General features: G+C 33.7%; 1 protein-coding gene across 6 annotated transcripts in view; it reads right to left on the bottom strand.

The window, feature by feature from the left end:
• The window catches only part of LOC120586015 (lysine-specific demethylase 6A-like), a 69,125-nt gene that overhangs the window by 19,650 nt on the left and 25,763 nt on the right, over positions 1-23,712 (bottom strand). For all 6 annotated transcript variants that reach the window (XM_039842433.1, XM_039842434.1, XM_039842436.1 and 3 more), the window contains 3 exons: positions 17,062-17,126; positions 16,914-16,988; positions 16,336-16,484 (listed from right to left, as the gene is read on the bottom strand). In XM_039842433.1, the coding sequence (XP_039698367.1) occupies positions 16,336-16,484; positions 16,914-16,988; positions 17,062-17,126 (289 nt within the window). The remainder of the gene's footprint in view (positions 1-16,335; positions 16,485-16,913; positions 16,989-17,061; positions 17,127-23,712) is intronic.

The following is a 23,712-nucleotide window of genomic DNA, read 5'->3' as shown; positions in this document are numbered from 1 at the left end:
GGCCTCTTTGGGATCATCTTATTTGGGCCTCTTTGGGCTCATCTTGTTTGGGACTCTCTTGAGTTTCCTGGGCTTGTATATCTGTTTCCTTACCAGGTTACAGTTTTCCATTATTATTTCTTCAAATAGGTTTTCAATTTCTTGCTCTCTCTCTTTTTCTGGTACCTCTATGACAGGATGTTGGTATGCTTGATGTTGTCCTAGAGGCTCCTTAAACTATCCTCATTTTTTTGGATTCTTTTTTCTTGTTGCTGTTCTGCTTGTGTTCTGCTACCCCATCCTCTACGTTGCTGATTTGATCCTCCGTTTCATCTGCTCTATTGATTTCCTCTAATGTACTCTTCATTTCAGATACTATATTCTTAATTTCTGACTGGCTCCCTATTATGTGTTCTATGTGTATTTTATGTTGGTTTTTTGTTTTGTTTTAATCTCAGAGTTCATATACTTTTACTCTAAGTTACTTGAATATCTTTAAAACCAGTGTTTTGAAATCTATGTTTTGTATATTTCTTGTCTTTATTTTGGTAAATTCTTTTTCTGGAGCTTTATTTTCTTCTTTCATGTGGGACATGCTTATTTGTTTCCCCATTTGGCTTCCTCCCTGTGTCTGTTTCTATGTATTAGGGAGGGCTGGTATGTTTCCCAGACTTAGTAGAGTGGCCTTATGTAGGTATGCTGTGGATCCCCGTGGCAAAGACTTGGGAAGATCCACCTACAGAGCAATTTTAGGCACAGCCTCTGCACCTCCGGGGCCTCCTGCCAGTGTAACCAAGCCATCTACATATGGCTGCCACCTGTGCTGGGCTTACAGGTGTCTCGAGGGGCCACATCAGAAACTAAGGCCGGCTGCCACTGGTAGAGGGCCTGGGACTGGCTCAGCAAGAGATACATGGCACAATGAGACAAGATACTGCATCTCTGGATTTTGTAAGCCTTTGAGAGATTTTATGAAAATTCACAGCAGAAGCCAGGACAGCCGTTTTGTATGGAATAAATTACTGTAGGTGGCTTTGGTGGGTCCACAAGTTGGAAGAGGCACAGTCTCAGGGAATGACCAGGGTGGAGCGAACTGTATTATCCAGGCTGAAGGTGCTTGTGTCTGTGTGCTGGAAGTAGGGAGGGCTCAATGAAGGAACAATGGCTTCTACCTATACTTCCATCTGGGAGCCAGCTGTTCCTCCATCCCTTGTTCTGAAGCCTAATAACTCAGCATCTCCATGTATGGCCCTAGTGCCTCTCAAGCAGCTGGCCCAGCATGGGAGCTGACAGTGAGTTAGTCTGTCAGCGAGTAAGTCTGGGCTTGGACCCTTTAAGAGGAAAGTCTCTGATCACATTGTCTTCTGTCTCACTGAGCTACAACTTCTGCTGGTTTCCAACTCAGAGATTGTGGGGACTTGTCTTCCTAGTGCTGGAACTCAGAGGTGGGGAGCCCAGTATAGGGACAGGACCCCTCACCCCTCAGTTGGGGCAGGTGGCTCTACAGATAACCCTCCTTATTCTTGATTACCACATGTAGTTGTAGGACCAGGCTGTTTCATATCTCTGTCCCTCCTAGCATTTTGAAGTGACCTGTTATTTGAGGTGACCTATTTGTAGGGCTCCTGTTTCAGCTAGACCTATGGCAACTATGTGTGCTGCTTGCTCTGTAGATTTGCTATAACTTTGGTATGGTCACTAGTGGAGACATGTCCAGCCTCTACCTTCTACGTCATTTTAAATAAGCACAGATTTACTTTAAAAAAAAAAAAAAAAAAAAATCTCAGCACAGGGCCTGAGAGCAATCTGAATTTTTCAGAATATATTTAAAAATCCGGTCAGAACATACTCTTATAATAAGTGCCATTTCTACATATGTTTCTGTGAATAACACTGAGAAAAATAAAACACACTACACATTTCTTCTAAGGAATTCCTATGGGTTCCATGGGATGTTGTTAAAGAACTAAAGCTACACAAAACAAAAAACTCCAAAGAAACAAATCCAAGATGGTGGTGAAAGAAGAGAGCTCATTCCCTCCCTCAACACACTAAATACACACCTATATCAAGCAATTCCTACCGAGAGACAACTTAACAGCTCTGTACAACATACAGAAGGGAATCGTGGGGGCTCTGTGGAATCTGATGGACTCCTACAGGATCAGATGAGCTACCGAGTGCCGCTGTTTGCATTCCACTACACTTGACAGCACGATTTAAGGTCTACCCAGGGGCTCTAGCCAATCTGCACGGCTACTACAGTGCAACCCCAGACACCATCTCTAAAGTTAGCTGGAAGTAAAGCAGGAACAAAAAGGCACTCCAGTGTGTGCACAGAGCCCTCCATCCACAGCAAGGTCTAGTGGGTACCACAGGACACTGATGTGCACATGTACCAAGCCACTGCTGTGTAAGAAGGAACCAACATGGTACCACAGAGTAAGTACTGACAGGGGAGCCCATCCCAAATGGGCTCTTGCAGCAAATAAATCACCAGCACACTCATTGTGGGTACACACCAAGCAGCCCTACATGGAGTAACAGGAAACCACCTCTCACAAGTTATGCCTCTAGAGCACAGACTCTGTTCTCTTACAAGACAATAAAAACAACAGGGATCACCACAAGACGTACCAGACTGCCCTGCATAAGAGGGTAGATCTAGAGCAGCTCCAGCAAACAACTGTGCATACACCTCAGGGCTGCCCCACCCAGACCAGCAGGGCACAAGAAAGAACACACACACCAAGCTACTCCCTAAAAAATCATTCCTTTTGGCTACGTGGCAACCCAGGCACCTCTGGCTCCTGCCCCAACTCTACCTGACCTATCGAAAGCACACAGCATGCAGTCCACACAAAGCCCACTAGTACACAAGACCACGTTATCGAGATGGGGAGATATAATCACTTCATCTAACTCAGAGGCACAAACACAGAAAGTCAAATAATATGAGACAAAAAATTATAGAGAAGATTGGGGAATCACAGGAGCTTTCCAGATTCTAATGGAATCCATCAAGATCAGATAGATTCCAAAAGAGGCACTAAGAAAATGAGGCAATAAGAAAAAAAAAAAAGGAAGAAATTCTAATGAAATGGGAATAAGTAATTTGCCTAATAAAAAATTTCAAAAGAAGTCGTAAGAAAATTCAACATATTTGAGAGTAGAAAAGAACTCAAGAGAAATTTAAGAAAGAAAATATGTAATAAAGATACAAACAGAATAATACAAGAACTGAAATGAAAAATACATTATAAAAACAATCAACAGATTAGATAACACAGAAGAATAGATTAGCAGCCTTAAAGTCAAAATAGTGGAAATCGGCCAATCAAAACAGAAAAAATAATTAAAAAAAAATGAAAATACTATTACAAACCTCTAACACAACATCGAACACACTAATATATGCACTACAGAGATCTAGCAGAAGAAAGAAAGGGGCAGAAATAATACTTGAATAAACAACAGCTGAAAACTTTCCTAATCAGGAGAAACAAACATCTAGGATCAGAAAACATGGAGTTCTAAATGAAATGAACACCTAAAGGCCCACACCAAGACATAGCAACTAAAATGGCAAAAGTTAAAGAGACATTCTTGAGGGGAGCAAGAGGAAAACAAAAAGTCATATACAAGGGAAAAATGAATAAACCTATCACCTGATACCTCAGCAGAAACTGAAGAGAGTTGCAGTAAATATTTTAAAACCTAAAGGAAAGGAACTTAGAATACTAGACCCAGCAATTTTATTATTCAGAATTAAAGGACAGATAATAACTTTCTCAAATAAGCAAAAGCTATGGAGTTCATCATACCAAAACCAGCTTTATGAGAAGTGTTAAAAGGGTCTTTGGTTATGGCCTTTTCTTTATGCAGAAAAGGCCAAAACCAAGTAAGAAAATACAGCTAAGAGAAAAAAATTTCACAGGCAAATACAGAATTAAAAGAGTAAAACTGGCGTGAAAAAAGTTAATATGAAGGTTAGAAGACAAATATAGCAAAATTAACTATAACCACAAGAAATAATCGGGAGATTAAAAAAACAAAAAAGTGTAAGATATAATGCCAGAACCACAAAGTGTGTGTGTGTGTGTGTGTGTGTGTGTGTGTGGTGAAAAAACATAGTGTAGTCAGAATGTGTTTGAACTTAAATGCCTATCAGCTTAGAATATACTACTATAGATATAGGTGTATATACGAACTTTATGGTAACCACAAACCAAAAACCTACAAAAATATAAAATAAAGGAAGAGAAAAGAACCCCAAAACACTAAAGCAGCCAGCAAATCAAAAGTAAAGAGATCAGGAGAATGAGAAAGGAACATAACAAATTACAAAAACAACTAACACAATTCACAAAATGGCAATAACTACAAACATACTTATCAGTAATTACTTTAAATGTAAAAAGACTGAATGCTCCAATCAAAAGACATATGGTAGCAGAATGGATTAAAAACCAAGACCCTTACATATATATGCTGCTATAAGAGACTTACTTCAGATCAAAAGACACAGAGCCAGAAAGTACAGGGATGGAAAAAGATATTCCATGCAAACAGAAAATGGGTAGGGGGTGGAGTGGGGTGGTAGGGGTGAGGAGCAAGGTGGAGTAGCAATAGTCAGATCACACAAATATATGTTAAAAAAAGGCTGTAAAGAGAGACAAGAAGGACATTACATAATGATAAAGGGGTCAATCAAAGAAGATAGGGTAATCATATTGAACGATCAGAGCAGAAATAGAGGTTTAAAAAACACTAGAATACAATTTAAAAAGATCAATGAAAAAGCAGGTTCTTTGAAAGAATAAAAAAACTGACAAATCTTTTTGTCATCAAGAAAAAGACAAAGTTCGAATAAATAAAATCAGAAATGAAAGAGGGGAGGTTACAACAGACATCATAGAAATACAAAGGATCATTAAAAAATTCTATAAATAATAATATGCCAACGAATAACACAACCTTGAATAAATAAAGTTCTTGAAAAATACTACCTCCAGACTGAACTAGGAAGAAACAAAGAATCTTGAACAGACTGATTACTAGCAACACAACTGAAGCACAATAATAAAACTAGCAAATAAAAGTACAAAACCAGAAAGCTTTACAAGTTAATTTTACCAAGCATTCCAAGAAGAATTAATCCCTACCCTTCTCAAATTATTACTAAAACTTGAAAAGGAAGAAACACTTTGAAACTCATTCTATGAAGCCAGCAGTACCTGATGCCAAAATCAAAGATATTACTAAAAAGAAATTAGAGGCCAGTATCCCTTATGAACACAATTTTCAACAAAATACTAGGAAACATATTTGACATACATTACAATTATTTATGCCATGATCAAGTAGGATTTATACCAAAGGTTCAAAGCTAGTTCAATATCCACCACTCAATAAAAGTGATATACCACATCAAAAAACCAAGGATAAAAACTGTTTGGTCATCTCAGTACATGTAGAAAAAGACTTTGACAAATAAAACATCCATTTATGGTTTAAAAAAAAACCCAAATCTTCATTAAAGTGGGTATAGAGAAAACTTACCTTAACATAATAAAAGCTACCTATGACAAAGCCATAATTAACATCATACTCAGGAGCAAGATATGGATGCCCACTCTCACCACCATTATTCAATAAAGTATTGGAAATCCTAGCCACAGTAGTCATACAAGAAAAAGAAAAAGCATCAAATTGGAAAGGGAGAAGTAAAACGGTCACTATTTGCAGATAACATAATACTATGTGAATAAAATCCAAAATACTCCACCCCCAAATTTTGGAATTAATAAATTAATGAATCTAGTGAAATAGTAGGATAGGAAATTAACATACAGAAATCCATGTTTCAAGACACTAATAACAAATGATTAAAAGGAGAAATCAAGAATATAATCCCATGTGCAATTGCATTAAAAAAAAAAAAAAAAAAAAAAAACCTAGGAATAAATTTAACACAAGAGGTGAAAGAGTTGTACTTTGAAAGCACTGAAGGAAAAAAGTAAATACAAATAAAAGGATATACCACACTCACGGACTGAAAGAAATAATATTGTTAAAATGACCATATTACCAAAGCAATCTACAGATTCATTGCAGTCTCTATCAAAATACCAATGACATTATTCTCAGAACTAGAAAAATCATAAAATTTATGTGGAACCACAAAACACCACCAAAGGCCAAAGCAAACTAGAGAAAGAATTTGAAGATATAATACTACCTGAAATCAAACTATGTTATGAAGCTGTAAGAGTCAAAAGACCATGATACTGGCGCAAAAAAGACACATAGATCAATGGAACAAAACAAATTCCAGAAATAAATCCTCATTAATATAGTAAGTTACAACAGCAGGAATATACAATGGGGTAAATAAATAGTGTTAAGAAAACTGGTCAGACACAAAGAAAGAAACACACACACACACACACACTAAGAAACCCTGGACCATTCTTTTATACCATATACAGAAATAAACTCAAAAGAGATTAGTGAACAAATTTTAAGACTTGAAACATAAAACTCTCAGAAGAAAACACAGGCATTAAACTTTTTGAAATAGCCATAGTTACAACTTTTTGAATATGTCCCTCTGAGCAACAGAAACAAAAGTAAAAATAAATGAATGGGACTATATTCAACTAAAAATCCTCTGCAGAGCCAACGAAACCATGAATATAACAAAAAGATAATAGATTGAATGGGAGAAGGTATTTGCTAATGATATGCCTGATAAGGGGTAACTATCTAAAATATATAAAGAATTCATACAACTTAGTAACAAAATAAACTAAAAAATGCATATGAGACATGAATAGGTAATTCTTCAAAGAAGAAATACAGGTGTCCAGCAGACAGATGAAAAGATGCTCTACATCACTAATCATCAGGCAAATGCAAATCAAAACCACAATGAGATTCACATCTGTCAGAAGGGCTTTTATCAAAAAGACAAGTGTTGGCAAGAATGTGGAGAAAGGGGAACCCTCATGCACTGTTGGTACAGCTACTATGGGACACTGTATGGAGGTTTCTCAAAAAATTAAAAATAGTACTGCCATATGACCCAGCAATTCCTCTTTTGGGTATTTATCCAAAGAAATGCAAAGCAGTAATTCAAAAAGATATATGCACTCCTATGTTCACTGTTGCATTATTTATGATAGCCAAGATATGAAAGCAACCAAAATGTCCACAAATTAATGAATGAATTAGAAAGATGTGGTGCACACACAGGTGCACACACACACAGACACAGACACACACACACACACACACACAACAACAAATGCAATATTACTCGGCAACAAAAAAGAATGAAATCTTGCCATTTGTGACATGGATAGACCTAGACGGTATTATGCTAAGTGAAAAAACTCAGAAGGAAAAAGACAAATACTGTACTATTTCACTCATACGCGAAATCAAAAAACAAATGCTACAAACAAAATTCATTCTTTTTATTCCCAGTGTATTTCCATCATAAGACAGAGATCAAACTGATGGTTGCTAGTGGGGAGAGGGTTGGGAGCATGAGTTAAAAAGGTGAAAGGGAACATAGTCAATAATATTGTCATGACTTTGCACAGTAACAAGGACTAATAATTGCGATCACATTGTAATGTATATAAATATAGACTATGTTGTACCTTGAAACTAGTATGTTAACAATACTTAAGTAAATAAAAGAAAAAAATTTAACAATTATAATTTAGAGTAGAATGAACTCCACAAGGGAGGAAAAGAAAAAAAAAAAAAAGCAAAGCCCTTTTAGGCAAAAATGATAAAGACATAATCTCTTACTAAGTTTGGTATGACCCCCTAAATTATAAAGAAAAAAGACAGTTTCTATTTCTTTTGATTCTGTTTTAATCATAATGTTTTACTTTTATAAAATATTCCTTACTGGAAGATATAACTGAAATGAATCTTAACAGTTCCAGCATAATACTATATACATAAGGAAAAAAAAACCTTGAGAGGTGACGTTCTTGTCCAGTATGACAATGGTATTAATAAAAATGAGGGCCAATTCCTAAGTTATTTTCAATTATAATTTAGGAATAAACATTGTAACCAATAGGTTCTATTCCTGGCTGTACATCAAAATCCTCGAGAAGCTTTTAAAAACATACTAATATCTAGTCCTCAAAATGTAGAGATTAAGTATTTCTTCCATGAAACTGTTAGGAGATTCCAATGCATGAGGTCTGGAACCCTAATTCATTTGCAAATAAGACGTATTTTTTTTAATTAACTTGGCCAATATACAGTGTGAATGTGGTGAAAACACGGTAATATGATTTTTTAACTATAGGTGCTGCTCGTAGCAGCTGCCAGAAGCAAGCAGTAAAACAAAAGGATGATATGCACACTACAGACAGTATGTAGATGACCCGGTTGTTTGTTGCTACCATATGCCTTATTTGAGCAGTGCCTGGAACTTACAAATTGTGACATACATGGGTTTTCACTTGTGACATAAACCATGTCCATGCAAGAGGAATAAATGTTATTATATTTGTGTTAGATAAAACTTTTAAGATTTTATATCAGGGTATGGCAAACTATGGCCCATGGAGCAAACACCTGTTCTTTGTAGGTAAGACTATCATGGGACACAAATATGCTACCAGTTTATGTTCTATGTGTGTTTTCATGCTATAACTGGAATTAAGCTGTTGTAACAGACCTTACACAGTCTTTATTACTTTGTATTGCTGCCTGGCAAACTACAAATTGCATTAACACAGTTATAACTCAAAAGCATTTCAACTATTACAGACACTGCCCATATTTCACATTTCATTTTTTTATTACCGGTTATACAAATCATGTCAAAAGAAGAAAGATTTCAAATGTAGTACTTTTAAGGCATGTGAGAGTGTAAATGATTTTCTCCATTTCATAGAAAAGCAATATACTTACGCAACAATGTTCTTGTTATACTAAAAGATTATAATGTACAAGAAAAATATCAGATGAAGCCCTCGTTATAATATGTAAATACAGGAAAATGATGGACAGAACGATTAACAATTCAAAGTGTAGTATTTCATCACAGAAGAACTGCTTCACAGAAAAATTTTTTTAAATTGAGACTAAAACCAAATTAAATCTCTAAACAGGTAAGAAAAGTAATTTACATGCAGTGAGTTAATTAAAATGTGTTTGGTTGCAGCAAGTAAAGAAATATTTCTAGAGAATATAAAATGGTTCCACACTGTTACCCTTTTGTTGAAAACAACTACTCAATGAAGATGCTGATAGCCACATAAATAGTCTATTAAAAATAAAGTAAGTAACCTCAAGCAATTTCTCTTGGCCTTTGACAAGTCAACATATGTTACTAATACTACTCAGCTGGTATTGTTTATTTGACGAGACAATGCCAAATGTGAAATGACTAATGAACTAACCTCTATGAGTAGTCTCCATAAGACCAACTACAAGAGAATATTTTCAAGTAGAAAAAACATTATATACGACGGAAGTGGCATCTACTAAAATGTATTAGAACAAATGGTGGGAAAAATATGTGTGAAAAGAAAAAAAGGCTTACTTAGACAAATTAACAAAGTTTGTGAAAATGTAAAGTGCTTAATGCCTATGGTGTTCACTTATGATTCGGTGCCATATATACACTTTGTAAAAAATGCTTTATTATGTGCCATTCTCAAATATTTAATGAACACCAGTCTCATGAAATTTTGTCAGAAAGAGAAGCTGATCACCATAACCTGCCCTCTTTATTAGCAAAGGAAAAGCAGTATTATAATTTTTAGAGCACTCAGAGTTGAGAATAATTTTTTTTTCTGAATGAGAACCACCACTATGAGTCATTATTATTGATCATGGAAATTTTGTTGCAATCTCCACAATGACTGTTTAAAATTTCATATTACTAAGCAAATATTACTAAGCAAAACAAACTAATGAATACTTTTTGCATTAAAAGTAATATGAAGGTTATGTATATGCTACCTGCAACATTAAAAATTAAACAAGAATCTAGATATCCATTCATTCATACCTTTGCAGCATATATTTTTCAAACTGAAACCACAACTCTAACACCATTTTTCAGACTCAATGCATACTGCAAAAGTGAACTGTAAAACTGAGAAGCTTCCAACTGACCTTCAATTGAAAAGGATTAATCTACAATGCAATGAAATGTGAAAGGAAAATGTCAAGTAAAAACGCTAAGAAAATTCTGTCAATGCCTTTCAATGGTAAGGTATGCCCATAGATTTGACAGCAGTTATTTAGTAGTAGTAATTTATTCAAAAAGAATTTTTAAAGTTAAATAGGTAAATAGCTTTAACAGATGCATATTTGTAGTTGATTTTGATAACAGGGAATGCTAACTTTGATCTCTAAATCTTATTTCTCCCATAATAAAAAAAAAAACTACACTCAATTATTATGTATTTTGACTTTTATCAATAAAAAATCATAAAAATTAGTTTTTCTCTATTTTTATACAGGTATCTACATAACATATTCAATTTACCCTCTTGGCTTATAAAGCCTAAAATCCTTACTATTTAACCCTTTAAAGAGAAGTTTTGAGAGTGACATCAGAAACATGGCAGAGTGAGGGACGTCCCTAATCTCTCCGCTTGAAAAGAATATACTGAACATCTAAAACTCAACAATATATACCCAAACTGCACATCAACACATCTGAGCGTGGGATCTAAGCATAAGAACTGGCATAGGTCAGTCTGGCAGTGGTCTGGGAGAAATAAAGAAGTTGCCTCTCACAGCCGTCAGAGCTACCTGTAGGAAGAGTCAGAAGGGGCAAGGTGAGGTGACTTCTCTGAACTGGGAGAGCTATGAGCTCCTAGTGGCCAGCCGACAGCAGGGCCCAGTCATCACAGCAGAAGGCAGAGAAGCAACAGGTGGTTATTACCAGTACTAGTTACAAAATGTAGGCTGAGCCACAGCCTCTATCCCCCTAGCCAGATGGTGCCTCCCCCATATCCTCTAAGACCAAACATCGCAGAGCAAATAGGACTGAAATTGTCACTAACACTGACAGGTACTAAGATTGTGGGTAGTGAGCATGACTGAATAATTATAAGGGAAAAAAAAAAGCGTTATTAAGACTTCATATAAAGCACGGATCCAAGAGGATTAGATACCAACTACTGGAAAACAAAAGAAAAGCACCTTTGCAGCAGGCTAAAGAGAGACTTTTATATAATAAATCTTCTTTCTGGAAAAAAAGCAGAATAAATTTCTATTAATGCCCAGGCAGAGAAACAGTCCATTAAACACCATGAACAACATAGATGACAAGGCACCTCAGGAAAAAAAAAAAAGAGTAAAATCCCCAGAAAATAAGCTTAAAGTCATAGAAATATGTGACTTAAATGACAAAGAAAAATCTCAACAAGATCCAAAATAATTCACATAAACAATTCCAGTAACTGAAAACAATAACTAGGTGAATAGAGCAAAGAGACTGAAACCCTCAAAAAGAACAGTAAAGATCTTCTGAAGATTTAAAACAAAACAAAACAAAACAAAAAAACACTGCAAGAGCTGATAAATGAAATAGCAAGTTGGGAAACAGAGTCAACCAAATGGAGGAAAGGATCAGTGATATCGAAGACAGAAATCCAGAAATAAATCAGAAGGATAAAGAGAGAAACCGAAGAATGAAAGTCATGAAAGAGAAATACAATAACTAGCTGATACCACCAGGAGAGGAAACATAAGAATAATGGGCATTCTCAAAGGCGAGGAAAAGGAGCAAGGATTAGAAAGCATTTTCAGACAAATAGTGGACAAGAATTTCCCAAATCTAAAGAATGAGCGGGAGCTTGGAATTCAAGAAGTCAACAGAACACCTAATTATCTTAATCCAAAAAGGCATCCTCCAAGACAGATTACATTAAAATTATCAAAAATCAATGGCAAAGTAAAAATTCTCAGGGCAGCCAGGGAAAAGAAGACGGTAACCTATAAAGGAAAACCTATTCGATTATCATTGGATGACTCAGCACAAACTTTAAAAGCTGGAAAGGAATTGAATTAAGTATTAGAAATATTAAATGAAAGGAACTAACAGCCAAGAGTAAAGTATCCAGCAAAGCTCTCTTTTAGATATGAAGGAGAACTAAAAACCTTTCCAGACATACAAAAATTAAGGGAATTCTTTACTACAAGGCCAGCATTACAGAAAATATTGAAATATTTAGGGTCAGCTCACCTAAAACAAAATGACAAAAAAATACATAACTATGAGTAAGGTGACTAGCAGGCAGATAGAAGCAAAAGAGTGCAACTCATACTAAGAACAGGGCATTATAAGCTTAAAGAAGAAAAAAAGATATGCTATATCAAAATACTAATAAACCTTTAGCATACATAGAGACAAACCAAGATAACAATGACTGAAAAGGGGAGAACTCAAAGATCCAAATTTGCAAAGGGTAATGGAAATGAGGCACACAGGGAAGAAAATGGACGACTGTATATATAACTATCCTTTACATATTCATAATGGTAACCACACACCCAAGATTTAGAACTGAAGTTTATAACATAAAACAAGAAGGACCAGATGGAAAACACACAAAAGCAAACCAAATAAAAAAAAACAACAAACCAGAAACACAAGGACAAGGAAGCAATGGAAGCACTGAGCTACCAGAAACAAAAAGATAAAATAGTTATAGGAAAAACTCGTATTTCAATAACCTCCCTAAATATAAATAGACTGAACTCACTAATAAAAAGGCATGGAGCTGCAGATTGGATCAAAAAAGAAAACCCAACCATATGTTGCCTCCAGAAGACACACCTCAGTTCCAAAGACAAATATAGACTCAAAGTGAAAGACTGGAAAATGATATTCCAAGCATATGGCATTCAGAGAAAAGCAAGAGTACCAGTACTAACATCAGATGAAACAGACTTCAAATTAAAAAAGTTAAAGAAAGATATGGAGGGATACTTCATAATGACAAAGGGAATCATGCACGAAGAAGACATAACACTTATTAATATCTATGCTCCCAATCATGGCACCCAGAAATATGTAAAGCAATTACTAATAGAACTAAAGGCAGAAACAGACCAAAACACTACCATAGTAGGGAACTTAAATACCCCACTGTCGTATATGAACAGATCATCCAGACAGAAAATAAGGAAATGACACATTAGACCAATTGGACATAACTGACTTATACAGAGCCTTCCATTCCAAAACAGCTGCTTATACATTCTTCTCTAGTGCACACAGAACATTCTCAAGGACTGACCACATACTGGGACACAGAGTCAGCCTCAACAAATATAAGAGGGTGGAAATCATATTAACCATATTCTTGAATCATAATGCTTTGAAATGAGATCAATTGTAAAAAGAAATCAGAGAGAACCACAAATACATCGAAATTAAACAACATGTTATTAAAGAATAACTGGGTCAGAGAAGAAATAAAAAGAGAAACAGAAACGAATGATAATCACAGTACAACACATCAAAACTTTTGGGACATGGGAAAGCGATTGCAAGAAGAAAGTTCACATCACTACAGGCCTACCTCCTAAAACAAGAATGAGCCCAAATAAACAACCTAATGCTTCATCTTAAAAAACTAGAAAAGGAAGAACAAATGAAGCCTCAAGTCAGCAGAAGGAAAGAAATCATCAAAATTAGAGCAGAAATAAATGAAATTGAAAACAAAACAAAACAAAACAAAAAAACAACACAACAAAGAGCTGGTTCTTTGAGAAGGTTAAGAAAATTGACAAGCCCCTGGCTAGAAAGAAAAAAAACAAAGGACACACATGAACAAAATCAGGGATGAAAGAGAGGAAATGATGACAGGCTCTGCAGAAATACAAAGGATGAAACAACAATACTATAAAAAAGCATATAACACCAAATTTAATAACCTAGAAGAAAGATACAATCTTCTAAGAATGGATCAAGAAGAACTGGAAAATCTAAATAGACCTATCAGTAGTATGGAAATTGAAACATCATCAAAAATGTACCAATAAGTAAAAGGCTAGGACCAGATGGCTTCACTAGTGAATTCTACTGAACATTCAAAGAACATTTAATACCTATTCTCCTCAAATTCTTGCAAATAACTGAAGAGGAGGCAATACTTCCCAACTCATTTTATGAGATCAATACTACTCTGATGACAAAACCTGGTAATCCAGAAATAAACCCATGTTTATATGGGCAAATAATTTTTGACCAAAAAAAAATCCAAACACATACAATAGTGAAAGGAAAGTTTCTTCAATAAATCGTTCTGGGAAAATATGAAGGCCACTTGTGAAAGGATGAAACTAGACTGTTGTCTATCACCACATACCAAAATTAATTCAAAAAATGGTTTAAGGACCTGAATATAAGAACTGAAACAATAAATAAAAGAAAACACAGTAACTAACTTAAAGACCTTGGACTTAAAAAGGATTTTATGAATTTGACCTCAAAGGTTAGGGGAGTAAAAGCAAAAATAAGTGAATGGGACTACACCAAACTAAAAAGTTTCTGCAGAGCAAAAGAAACTGTCAACAAGGTAAAGAGACAACCATTCGAATGGGAAAATATATTTGCAAGCAATACTTTCAATAAGGGCCTAATATTCAACATATACAAAGAACTCAGATATATAACTCAATAAGAACACAAAAACAAAGGACCCAGTAAAAAAATGGGCACAGTACACTTCTCTCAAGAAGACATACAAATGGCCAACAAACACATGAAAACATGCTCAGCAGTGCTAGATATTAGGAAAATGCAAATCAAAACCACAATGAGAAACCATCTCACACTTGTTAGAATAGCTATAATCAACAGGACAAGTAATATCAAATGCTGGAGAGTATGTGGAGAAATAGGACCCTCATATACTGCTGGTGGGACTGCAAACTGGTATGGCAATTATGGAAAACGGTATGGAGGTTCCTCAAAAAACTAAGAATTGATCTACCATGTGATCTAGCAATCCCTCTACTGGGCATTTACCCCCAAAGACTTGAAAATCTATATTTGAAAAGATATTTGCACACTGATGTTCATAGCAGCATTATTCACAGTGGGCAGGACATGGAAGCAACCAAAGTGTCCTACGATAGAGGATTGGCTAAAGAAGCTGTGGTACATATATACAATGGAATATGACTCAGCCATAAGAAGAGATGAAATACTGCCATTTGTGACAACATGGATGGACCTCGAGATGATTATGCTAAGTGAAATAAGCCAGACAGAAAAAGTTGAAAATCACAGGATATCACTTATATATATATGGCATATTAAGCTATAAGCAAGAAACAGGACAGAGACTCATGGTCAGGGAACGTAGACTAGTGGTTACCAGAGGGAAATGGAGAAGGGGAAGGGCGAGGTAAACGAGGTAAAAGGGGGCAAATGTGGTGACAGAAAAAAATCTAACTGTGGGAGGTGAACACACAGTGTAAATATATGGCTTACTATTGAATTGTACATCTGAAACTTATTTGATTTTGTTAATGTCACCATAATAAAAAAGAAAAAAAAAAGTTATGTACTACTGCATTAGAAATTTTCTGAATTCTCTTTTAAAAAATGTAACGAAATGGTATAGATTAGAATATATCAGTGCATCATATTATCTGAAGTATTTTCAATGAAATATTTATTATACATAGTAAGCATTTTAGTTCATGATTATGTTATAGTTCTTAATGACTGTCAGGAAAAAACTGGAAAAGTGTCCGCTTGCAATCAATGGGATTAACAGAAAGCCTTCAACCTTCCTTGAGCTCCTTCAATTATGAGTGATTTACTGCTCCCTTCCCAAATTAAATTTTTCTGGGACTTGGAAAACAGTTTAGTGGTTACCAGAGCATAAGGGGAAATGGGAGAGGTAGATGAGCGTAAAGTGGATCAGACAGATGATAATGTAAGGTGATTTAACTTTGGGAAATAACATATATAGATACACACACACACACACATATATAATATATAACATTACTGAATTGTATATTTGAAAATCAATGTAATTTATTAAACAATGTTACCCCAATATACTTAACTTTAAAAAATTTCTTAACTGTAAGGAAATTTTTTCTTTTGTTTTGGTGTTTATATTTAAAAAGGAAAAAAGGTACATTAGGACAATGACTTAACATTTTCTGTTCAACTATAAGAGTAATTACAAATATTTTTCCCTATTACAATTTTAAAATCCTTTGGCTTTAATAATCACAGATGGGAAGAAGTTGATTATGTCTAAAAGTTTCATATCAGATTAATTCCTTTTTCCAATTATTCAAGATATGGTAGTTCATGAAAATTACCTGGTGTTCGACTCCCTGGAACTTTCATGTAGAGCTGAACAGTATTCATGCCCAGTATTGTATGACCAAGGTGGCTTAGAAGATTTCCTGCTGATACGACACGCACAAAAGCAGGAAGTTTAGTCAGCTCATGTAGCTGCGATTTCCACCTGAAATAAAATAACAGATCAAAAGTATAACCTTACTTAAAATATTTATGAGAATTAACTATGTCTTCAAAATTATTGCAATCTAATCAGAAAACATATAAATTTCTAATTTCTATTATACTTTTAAATTTGAAAGTTCTGTTTCTCAGACGTAATTGAAAACAAATTAATAATCATTGAAAAAATTTATAATAATCTTCTAAAGGAAAGAAAAAATGATTAAATTTGTAAAACTGAAGTTTCGGCATTCGTCAGTAGCAAAAAAAAAAATCTAATTCAAAACCCAATGAAAATATTTCAAACTGCTAGTGCTTTAGCTAATGTCAACATTAAAAAAAATGATCTCGGAATGAAACAAAATCAAAACTAGGCAATTTCCAATCCTGCATTCATATTTGCACTTCATGTAAACAGAACTGGAGGACTTACTTTTTATCATCAGAGAGGTCAATGTTGGTTCCAAATTTTATGATTTTAAAAGGTCCTTTCCTTCTCTTTCCAGAACTTAAAAAAAAAAATAAGAATTAATTCATGTCTTTTGGACAGAAATATGAAGTGAACACTAAATATTACTTACAAATTTGAAGATGTGGATTCATTATCTAAATATTCTTTATGTTGCATTCTTTTCTCACTTTCTTCCTATAGATAAACCAAAACATTCATGCTTAGTATTCTTTTAGGCTATTATTTTTATTGCACAAGTGAATAATCAATCATATCTACTTGAGAGCTATTAGCTATAATTTTAAAACTAAGTTTCTATAACCACATTTCAGAAGAAAAATCTTCAATGACAAAAGAAGAGAATCAAGAAAAGTCAAGCCAAATGGCATGGTACTTAATCTCTTACAGCAGCCACAAAATTAGTATTGTAAAACCCAGGTATTATGCAATTAAGAAAAATATTCATGGTGGCCCACTGGACAGTATAAATTTCATTTGAAATGATGTCAAAGAATTTGAGAGAGAACTGAAAAATAAATATATAAAACCTGACAATTTTTTTAGAAAGAAAAGATTTTAACTATACAGTCCTAATAATACTTTATTCCCTACTTCAAAAACAAAGGGCAGAGTTTTTTTCTGCTGACATTTTTCTCTAAGAATGAAACCTCTAGGTTCTTATATTTCCCACATGTTCAAAACACAACAACAACAACGAAGCAAGACTAGCTGACTAAATATCAAAGTTACTTATAAATGCCAAATAGCAAAGCAAAAGCACACATTCTAAACTTGCAGGAATGTGCTTGCATACAAACAGAAACACTCACAGCTAAAGATGTATAAGGTAAAAAAAAAAATTTTAATTTTCTACTTCTAATTATTATGTTTAACCTTGCTTGTATGTATTACACTAACAAAATTGAGTAAAGTATTTTGTAATCTAAACTTATGACACAATAAACTCTGTAAAAATAATAAAACATTTACATAAAACATTAACAAAATTAAATAATGAAAAAATTATGTTAATCTCTTGACCTATGTGAGAATATAATTCAAGGAAGAAGTGGTGAGAGTCAATCAGAAATCCACATTTAAAAGAATGAAGTTGGAGCTTATCTTTTACCATACCAAAAAAAATAAAATAGATAAATGACCACAATGTAAGAGATGTACTTATAAATCTATTACAATAAAAGATAGCAGTAAATCTACACAGCCATAGATAATGCAATGCTTTCTTGGCTATGATACCAAAACTAAAGAAACAATAATTCATCAAAATTAAAAACTTCTGTACTTCAAAGGACACTATCAATAAAGTAAAAAGACAATTCATAGGTAAGAAAATTTACATGCAAACTAAATACTTGATAAGGCACTTGGTCAGGCATGTAAAAAGCTGAAGAAACCTAACAATAAGTAAAAAAGCTAAAGAAACCAAAAAATCAATAATTCTCAGATTAGGAAGAGAATCAAGGATACAGGGAAACTGCCATCTCCAAAATCGGAGGGATGGGTTAATAATGAAAATCACAATTAACGGGAGTGGAAATCTCCTAGGACACTACTTGAAAAACTGAGATTCAGTGTAGACTTGTCTAAAAGTAAAAAATTCTAGCATGAAACACTAACAGGGGTTCTTCTACAATATTGTGAGGTTTATCTTCAGGAGCTTGGCTAGGTTCTTATATAAAACACCAGAGAAGACACCCATTTTAGCAGAGGCAGGAAAAAGCAAGCATTCTGAAACATACCAGAGTAGTCAGTTCTTCTTAACAAGATCTGCCCCTGAGAAAAACTACTTAAGGAGCACCCAGACTTCTGAGGTTTTACCAGGGGCTAACTGTCCAAGGGAAATCAAAGTAGGGAAACAAACTAAAAAGCACTAGTGAAGTTCACAGTACAAAGCCAGAGGTTTATTGTAAAATTGACACCTAGCCATAACACTTATAGAATACTTTTCTTACCCTGCACTTTACCAACACTCACTTAAAGCCTATTTACATCAGTTCCTTTTACCTAGGACATCATATCCACCTTTCAACAAAAATTACAAAGGTATGTACTGAAAGGCAGAATAACAATTTGAAGATAGCAACCATCAAACATTTCTCAGATATGACACAAATGCAGGAATTATTAGACCAGGAACTTAAAACAACTACGGTTAATAATGAAAAGGATTCTAACTGGTAAAGTAGAAAACGTGCTAGAACATTCTGCAAAAAAGGAGAAAGATGAAAATTTTTTAAAAAACAAAACCCCGCCAGACGTAAAAAATGCTAACAGAAATGAAGACTGCTTTTGAAAGGCTTCTTAGAGTGACTATAGCTGAAGAAAAAATTTGAGTTTGAGTATATCTCAAAAGAAAATTCCAAATCTAGAAAGCACAGAAAAGAGACTGAAAAGAAATCAGAACAGAATATTGAAACACTATGGGAAAACTACAAAAGATAACAAACTACAAAAGATAACATACTGTCAATAGAGAAGAAATGAACAGAAGATATATTTGAAAAGTGACAATGACTGAGTATTAGTTAACATCCATCATTTTACATAAGTTATAATTTTATATTGTGATTAGAACTTTTAAGATCTATTCTCACAGCAACTTTCAAATATAGAGTACAGTACTGATCAGTAATAATATAGTCGGTATGCTGTTTTTACATCCCCAAAACAATTTACCTTATAAATGAGTCTGTACCTTCTGACTACCTTCACCCATTTCACCAGACTCACACTCAAAATTCTGGTAATCACCAATTTGTTCTCTGAATCTGAGTGTTTTCTGTACTCCACATATAAATCATACATTATTTGTTTACAACTTATCTCACTTAGCATAATATTCTCAAGGTCTAACCAATTTGTTGCAAACAGCAGGAGTTTCTTTTTTTTATGGCTGAATAAAATTCCATTATACCATCAACCCCTGAATAATGTAGTGGGGTTAGGGGTGCCTACCCATGCACAGCCCAGTTATGACTTGTAAGTACTGTTGTTTACATGGAAGATTGGTTCCAGAAACAATAAAATCCACAATGTTCAACTCCCTTATAATAAATGGCATAGAACTGTGCATTGAGTCTGCCCACCATACCTGTAGAGTCTCAATCACAGGTCAAAATAGTGTTTTTGATCTAGGGTTGGTTGAATCTGTGATGTGAAACCCAAAAATACAAAAGGTCTACTGCATGTTCACTGAAAAAATTCCATGTATAACTGGACCTGCACAGTTCAGACACATGTTCTTCAATGGTCAACTATGTGCATATACACATACCCACACACCATATCTTTTAACTTTTCATCTTTAATGAACACTTAGGTTCTTTCCATGTCGTAACTATTGTAAATAATGCTGTAATACATAATGGGATGCAGACTCCTTTATAAGACAGTGATTTTCTTTCCTTCAGATAAATACTCAAAGGAAGGATTGCTTAGTCATGACATAGGTTTAAGTTGTTTTTTGAAGAACTTCCACAGTGCTGCACCAATTTACATTCCTGCCAACAGTGTTGAGGATTCCCATTTCTCTACACCCTTGTCAATACTTATCTCTTGTCTTTTTTATAGCAGCCATCCTAACAGGTGTGAGGTGGTATCTCACTGTGGTGTTGATTTGCATTTCCCTGATAATTACTGATGGTGAAAATCTTTATACGTACTTCTTGGCCACTTTTATGTCTTCTTTGGAAAAATGTCTACTGAGAGCTTTTGCTCTATTCTAAATATTTTTTTTCTTCTGGAGTTATATGAGTTCTTAACATACGTTATATATTGTAAGATTTGCAAATATTTCCCCCATTCAATAAGTTGTCTTTTAATTTTGTTACCACTACTGTTTGCCGTTTAAAAACTTTTTAGTTTGATGTCATCATACTTGTTTATTTTTGCTTTTCTTATCTTCACTTTTGCTGTCAAACACACAAAAAATGTGTTGAGGCTGAAGTCCAGATTACCTGCATGGTATTTTTTTTAGATGTTTTATGGTTTCAGGTCTTTATTTTCAACTTATTAGTCCATTTGGAGTAAATGTTTGTGCCTGGTATAAAATAGTGGTCTAATATTTTTTTTATTCTTAACTGGTCTAACAAATTACAATTTGTCCCAAATAATAAAAATGAAGTGTTTGATTATGTATACTTATCTATAGGTTAAACGAATGACAGCAACGATTCAAGGAGGAGGGAAGAATTAGGAATACTGTGTTACTATAAAATAGCTGTACTACTCTCCATAACTATACATCTTAAAGGGAATTTGGATTAGTTGTAAATGTGTATTACAGTCTTCAGGATATACATTAACATAATTTTAATAGAAGTATAACTCAAATACTAAGAAAAAGAGAAATGAATCATATTATGCTCAATTAAAAATTTAAAAGGCAGAAACAGAAAACTCAGAACAAAAATAAAAAGTAATTCAAAAAAAGTAACAAGATAGTAGATATAAACCTGACTACATCAATAATGACCACTGTCAATAGTCCCAACACACCAATTAAAAGACAAAGGCTGTCAAAGAGCATAAAATATTAAAACTCAAATACACATGTCTATAGAAAACCATATAAATGTATATAAAGATAACATATACATAAAAATAAATGAAAGGTGAAAGCTAACCAAAGAAAAGTGGAAGTAGTTAAGTTCAGACTTATTACACTTTAGAAGAAATTATCAAGAACCTAATAATAAATGGCTGAATTCTTTCAGAAGCAAAAATAATGCTTAATGTGCATAAGAGAGTCAAAATACTGGAGGCAAAATTGACAGAACAGCTGGAGGTTACAACACTCTTCTATTAAGAAAACATAAATTTTCCGGGTACAAAATCAGTAAGGAGAAGGTGGAACTCAAGAGCACCAACAATCAACTGTCTATAATGAATAACTGCACACTCCTACATCAACAAGAGCAGAACACACACTCTTCTCCGTATTCTGGGCCACAAAGCACACATTAGAAACTTTAAAACGTAGAAGTGACACAATACCCAGAATTAAACTAGAAATCAGTAACAAGAACATAGCTGGAAAAATTCCCAAATAAATAGAAATTATACAACAAATTTCAGAATAATGTGGTCAAAAAAGAAACTTGGAAAAAATTAAATATTGTTTTGAACTAAATAAAAATGATAACACAGTTCAAATATATAACAAAAGGAAATTTAACTTCAGATGATGACCACACAATAGACATATTATTGAATGTACACTTACAACATATATAATTTTATTAACCAATGCCACCTAATAAGTTTAATTTTTTAAAAATAGTAAATTAATACTGACAACAAAAAAAAAACAAAAAAGTGAAAACACAACTGACTAAAATTTGTGAGATGAATCTAAAGCAGTGCTTAGTAGGAAATTTAGGGCAATCAATACATCAAACAGAAAGAAGGATCTGAACTCAAGCATCTAAGTTTCTCCTCAAGGAAACAAGAAAGAAAAGCAAATTTAATCCAATGTAAGCAGAAGAAAAAAAATTAAGAACTAAAACATTAATCAATAAAACTAAAAACAGAAAATCAATAAAGAAAAATCAATGAAACCAAAAACTGGTTTTTTGAAAAGATCAATATAATCGACAAAGCCAGGCTAACAGCATTATTCACAAAAGCCATAAAATGGAATTAATATAAATGCCCATTAAAGATGAAAAGATAAATAAAATGTGTTATGTACATTAGCAATAGAGTATTTTTCAGCTTTTAAAAAGAAATAAAATTGTGAAACAAGTTAGATTGTGCATGAACTTGGAAGATATTCTAAGTGAAATAACCCAGAAATGAACAAATACTGCATGATCTTGCTTTTACAAGCAACAAAAATTGACAGGCTTACAGAAAACAAAAAGCAGAATATGGTTAAAATGGACTATGGAAAGAAGGCAGTGGTGACTCATCGTTTAAAGGATACAGATGTTCCACTGGGGATGATAAAAAAAAAAAGTGCTAGAGATGAAAAGTAGCAATGGCTACACAAATATGATGTTCAATGATTAAAAATGTAAAAATGAGGTCAGAATTTTAAACACAACCCGAAGATAAATGACATGAAATAATCACAAATGTAAAACTTTCAATAATACATTACAGCTATTGTATTTTATGTTTTAAAAACTACACTAGTGTTTTTGAAAAAGGTAGTCTAATAAAAAATATGGTTAATAAAGAATCTCTAACACTAACCTTGCCCTATTATCTATTTTTAATGAGATTTCTACATTATTTTACCTGTGATATACTGAGTTCTAATTCAGTTTACATTAAGAGATACATACAAAGAACAAACTTAATTAAAATAAGTATTTGAGGAATATAGTTAGTGATCTCATTGCTACCACTATGTTTATTTTTGAAAGAATTCAAAATTATTATTTTAACAACAAACAGGGGATTCCATTACTGATTCATTTGCTATTAGGTCTTTTAGTAACCACTCTCTAGTTTAAGATTTTTCATGTATTTTGAGGTATTTTTCTAAATATCTTCTTTCTCTGTAGTTTTCATTAGAAACTATGATTGATATAGGAAGAATACTTCAGATAAAACAAAATGAAAACATCTTGTCATTGACCAAATGAAAATGAGAGCTTCTCACGTACTCTTCTTCATAGTAAAACCATTATTCAACCATTAAGTAGACTTACTTTATCATCCTAAAGAGAAAGATTTGAAAAATAGAAGGTTATATTATAAGATAGTAATTTTATGTCTTATTACCAATATGGCTTTTATCAACTATCACTAT

The sequence above is a fragment of the Pteropus medius genome, unplaced genomic scaffold, assembly GCF_902729225.1.
Source record: "Pteropus medius unplaced genomic scaffold, Ma_sr-lr_union100, whole genome shotgun sequence".
Classification (NCBI taxonomy): domain Eukaryota; kingdom Metazoa; phylum Chordata; class Mammalia; order Chiroptera; family Pteropodidae; genus Pteropus; species Pteropus medius.
This window is presented reverse-complemented; position numbering and strand designations above follow the sequence as displayed.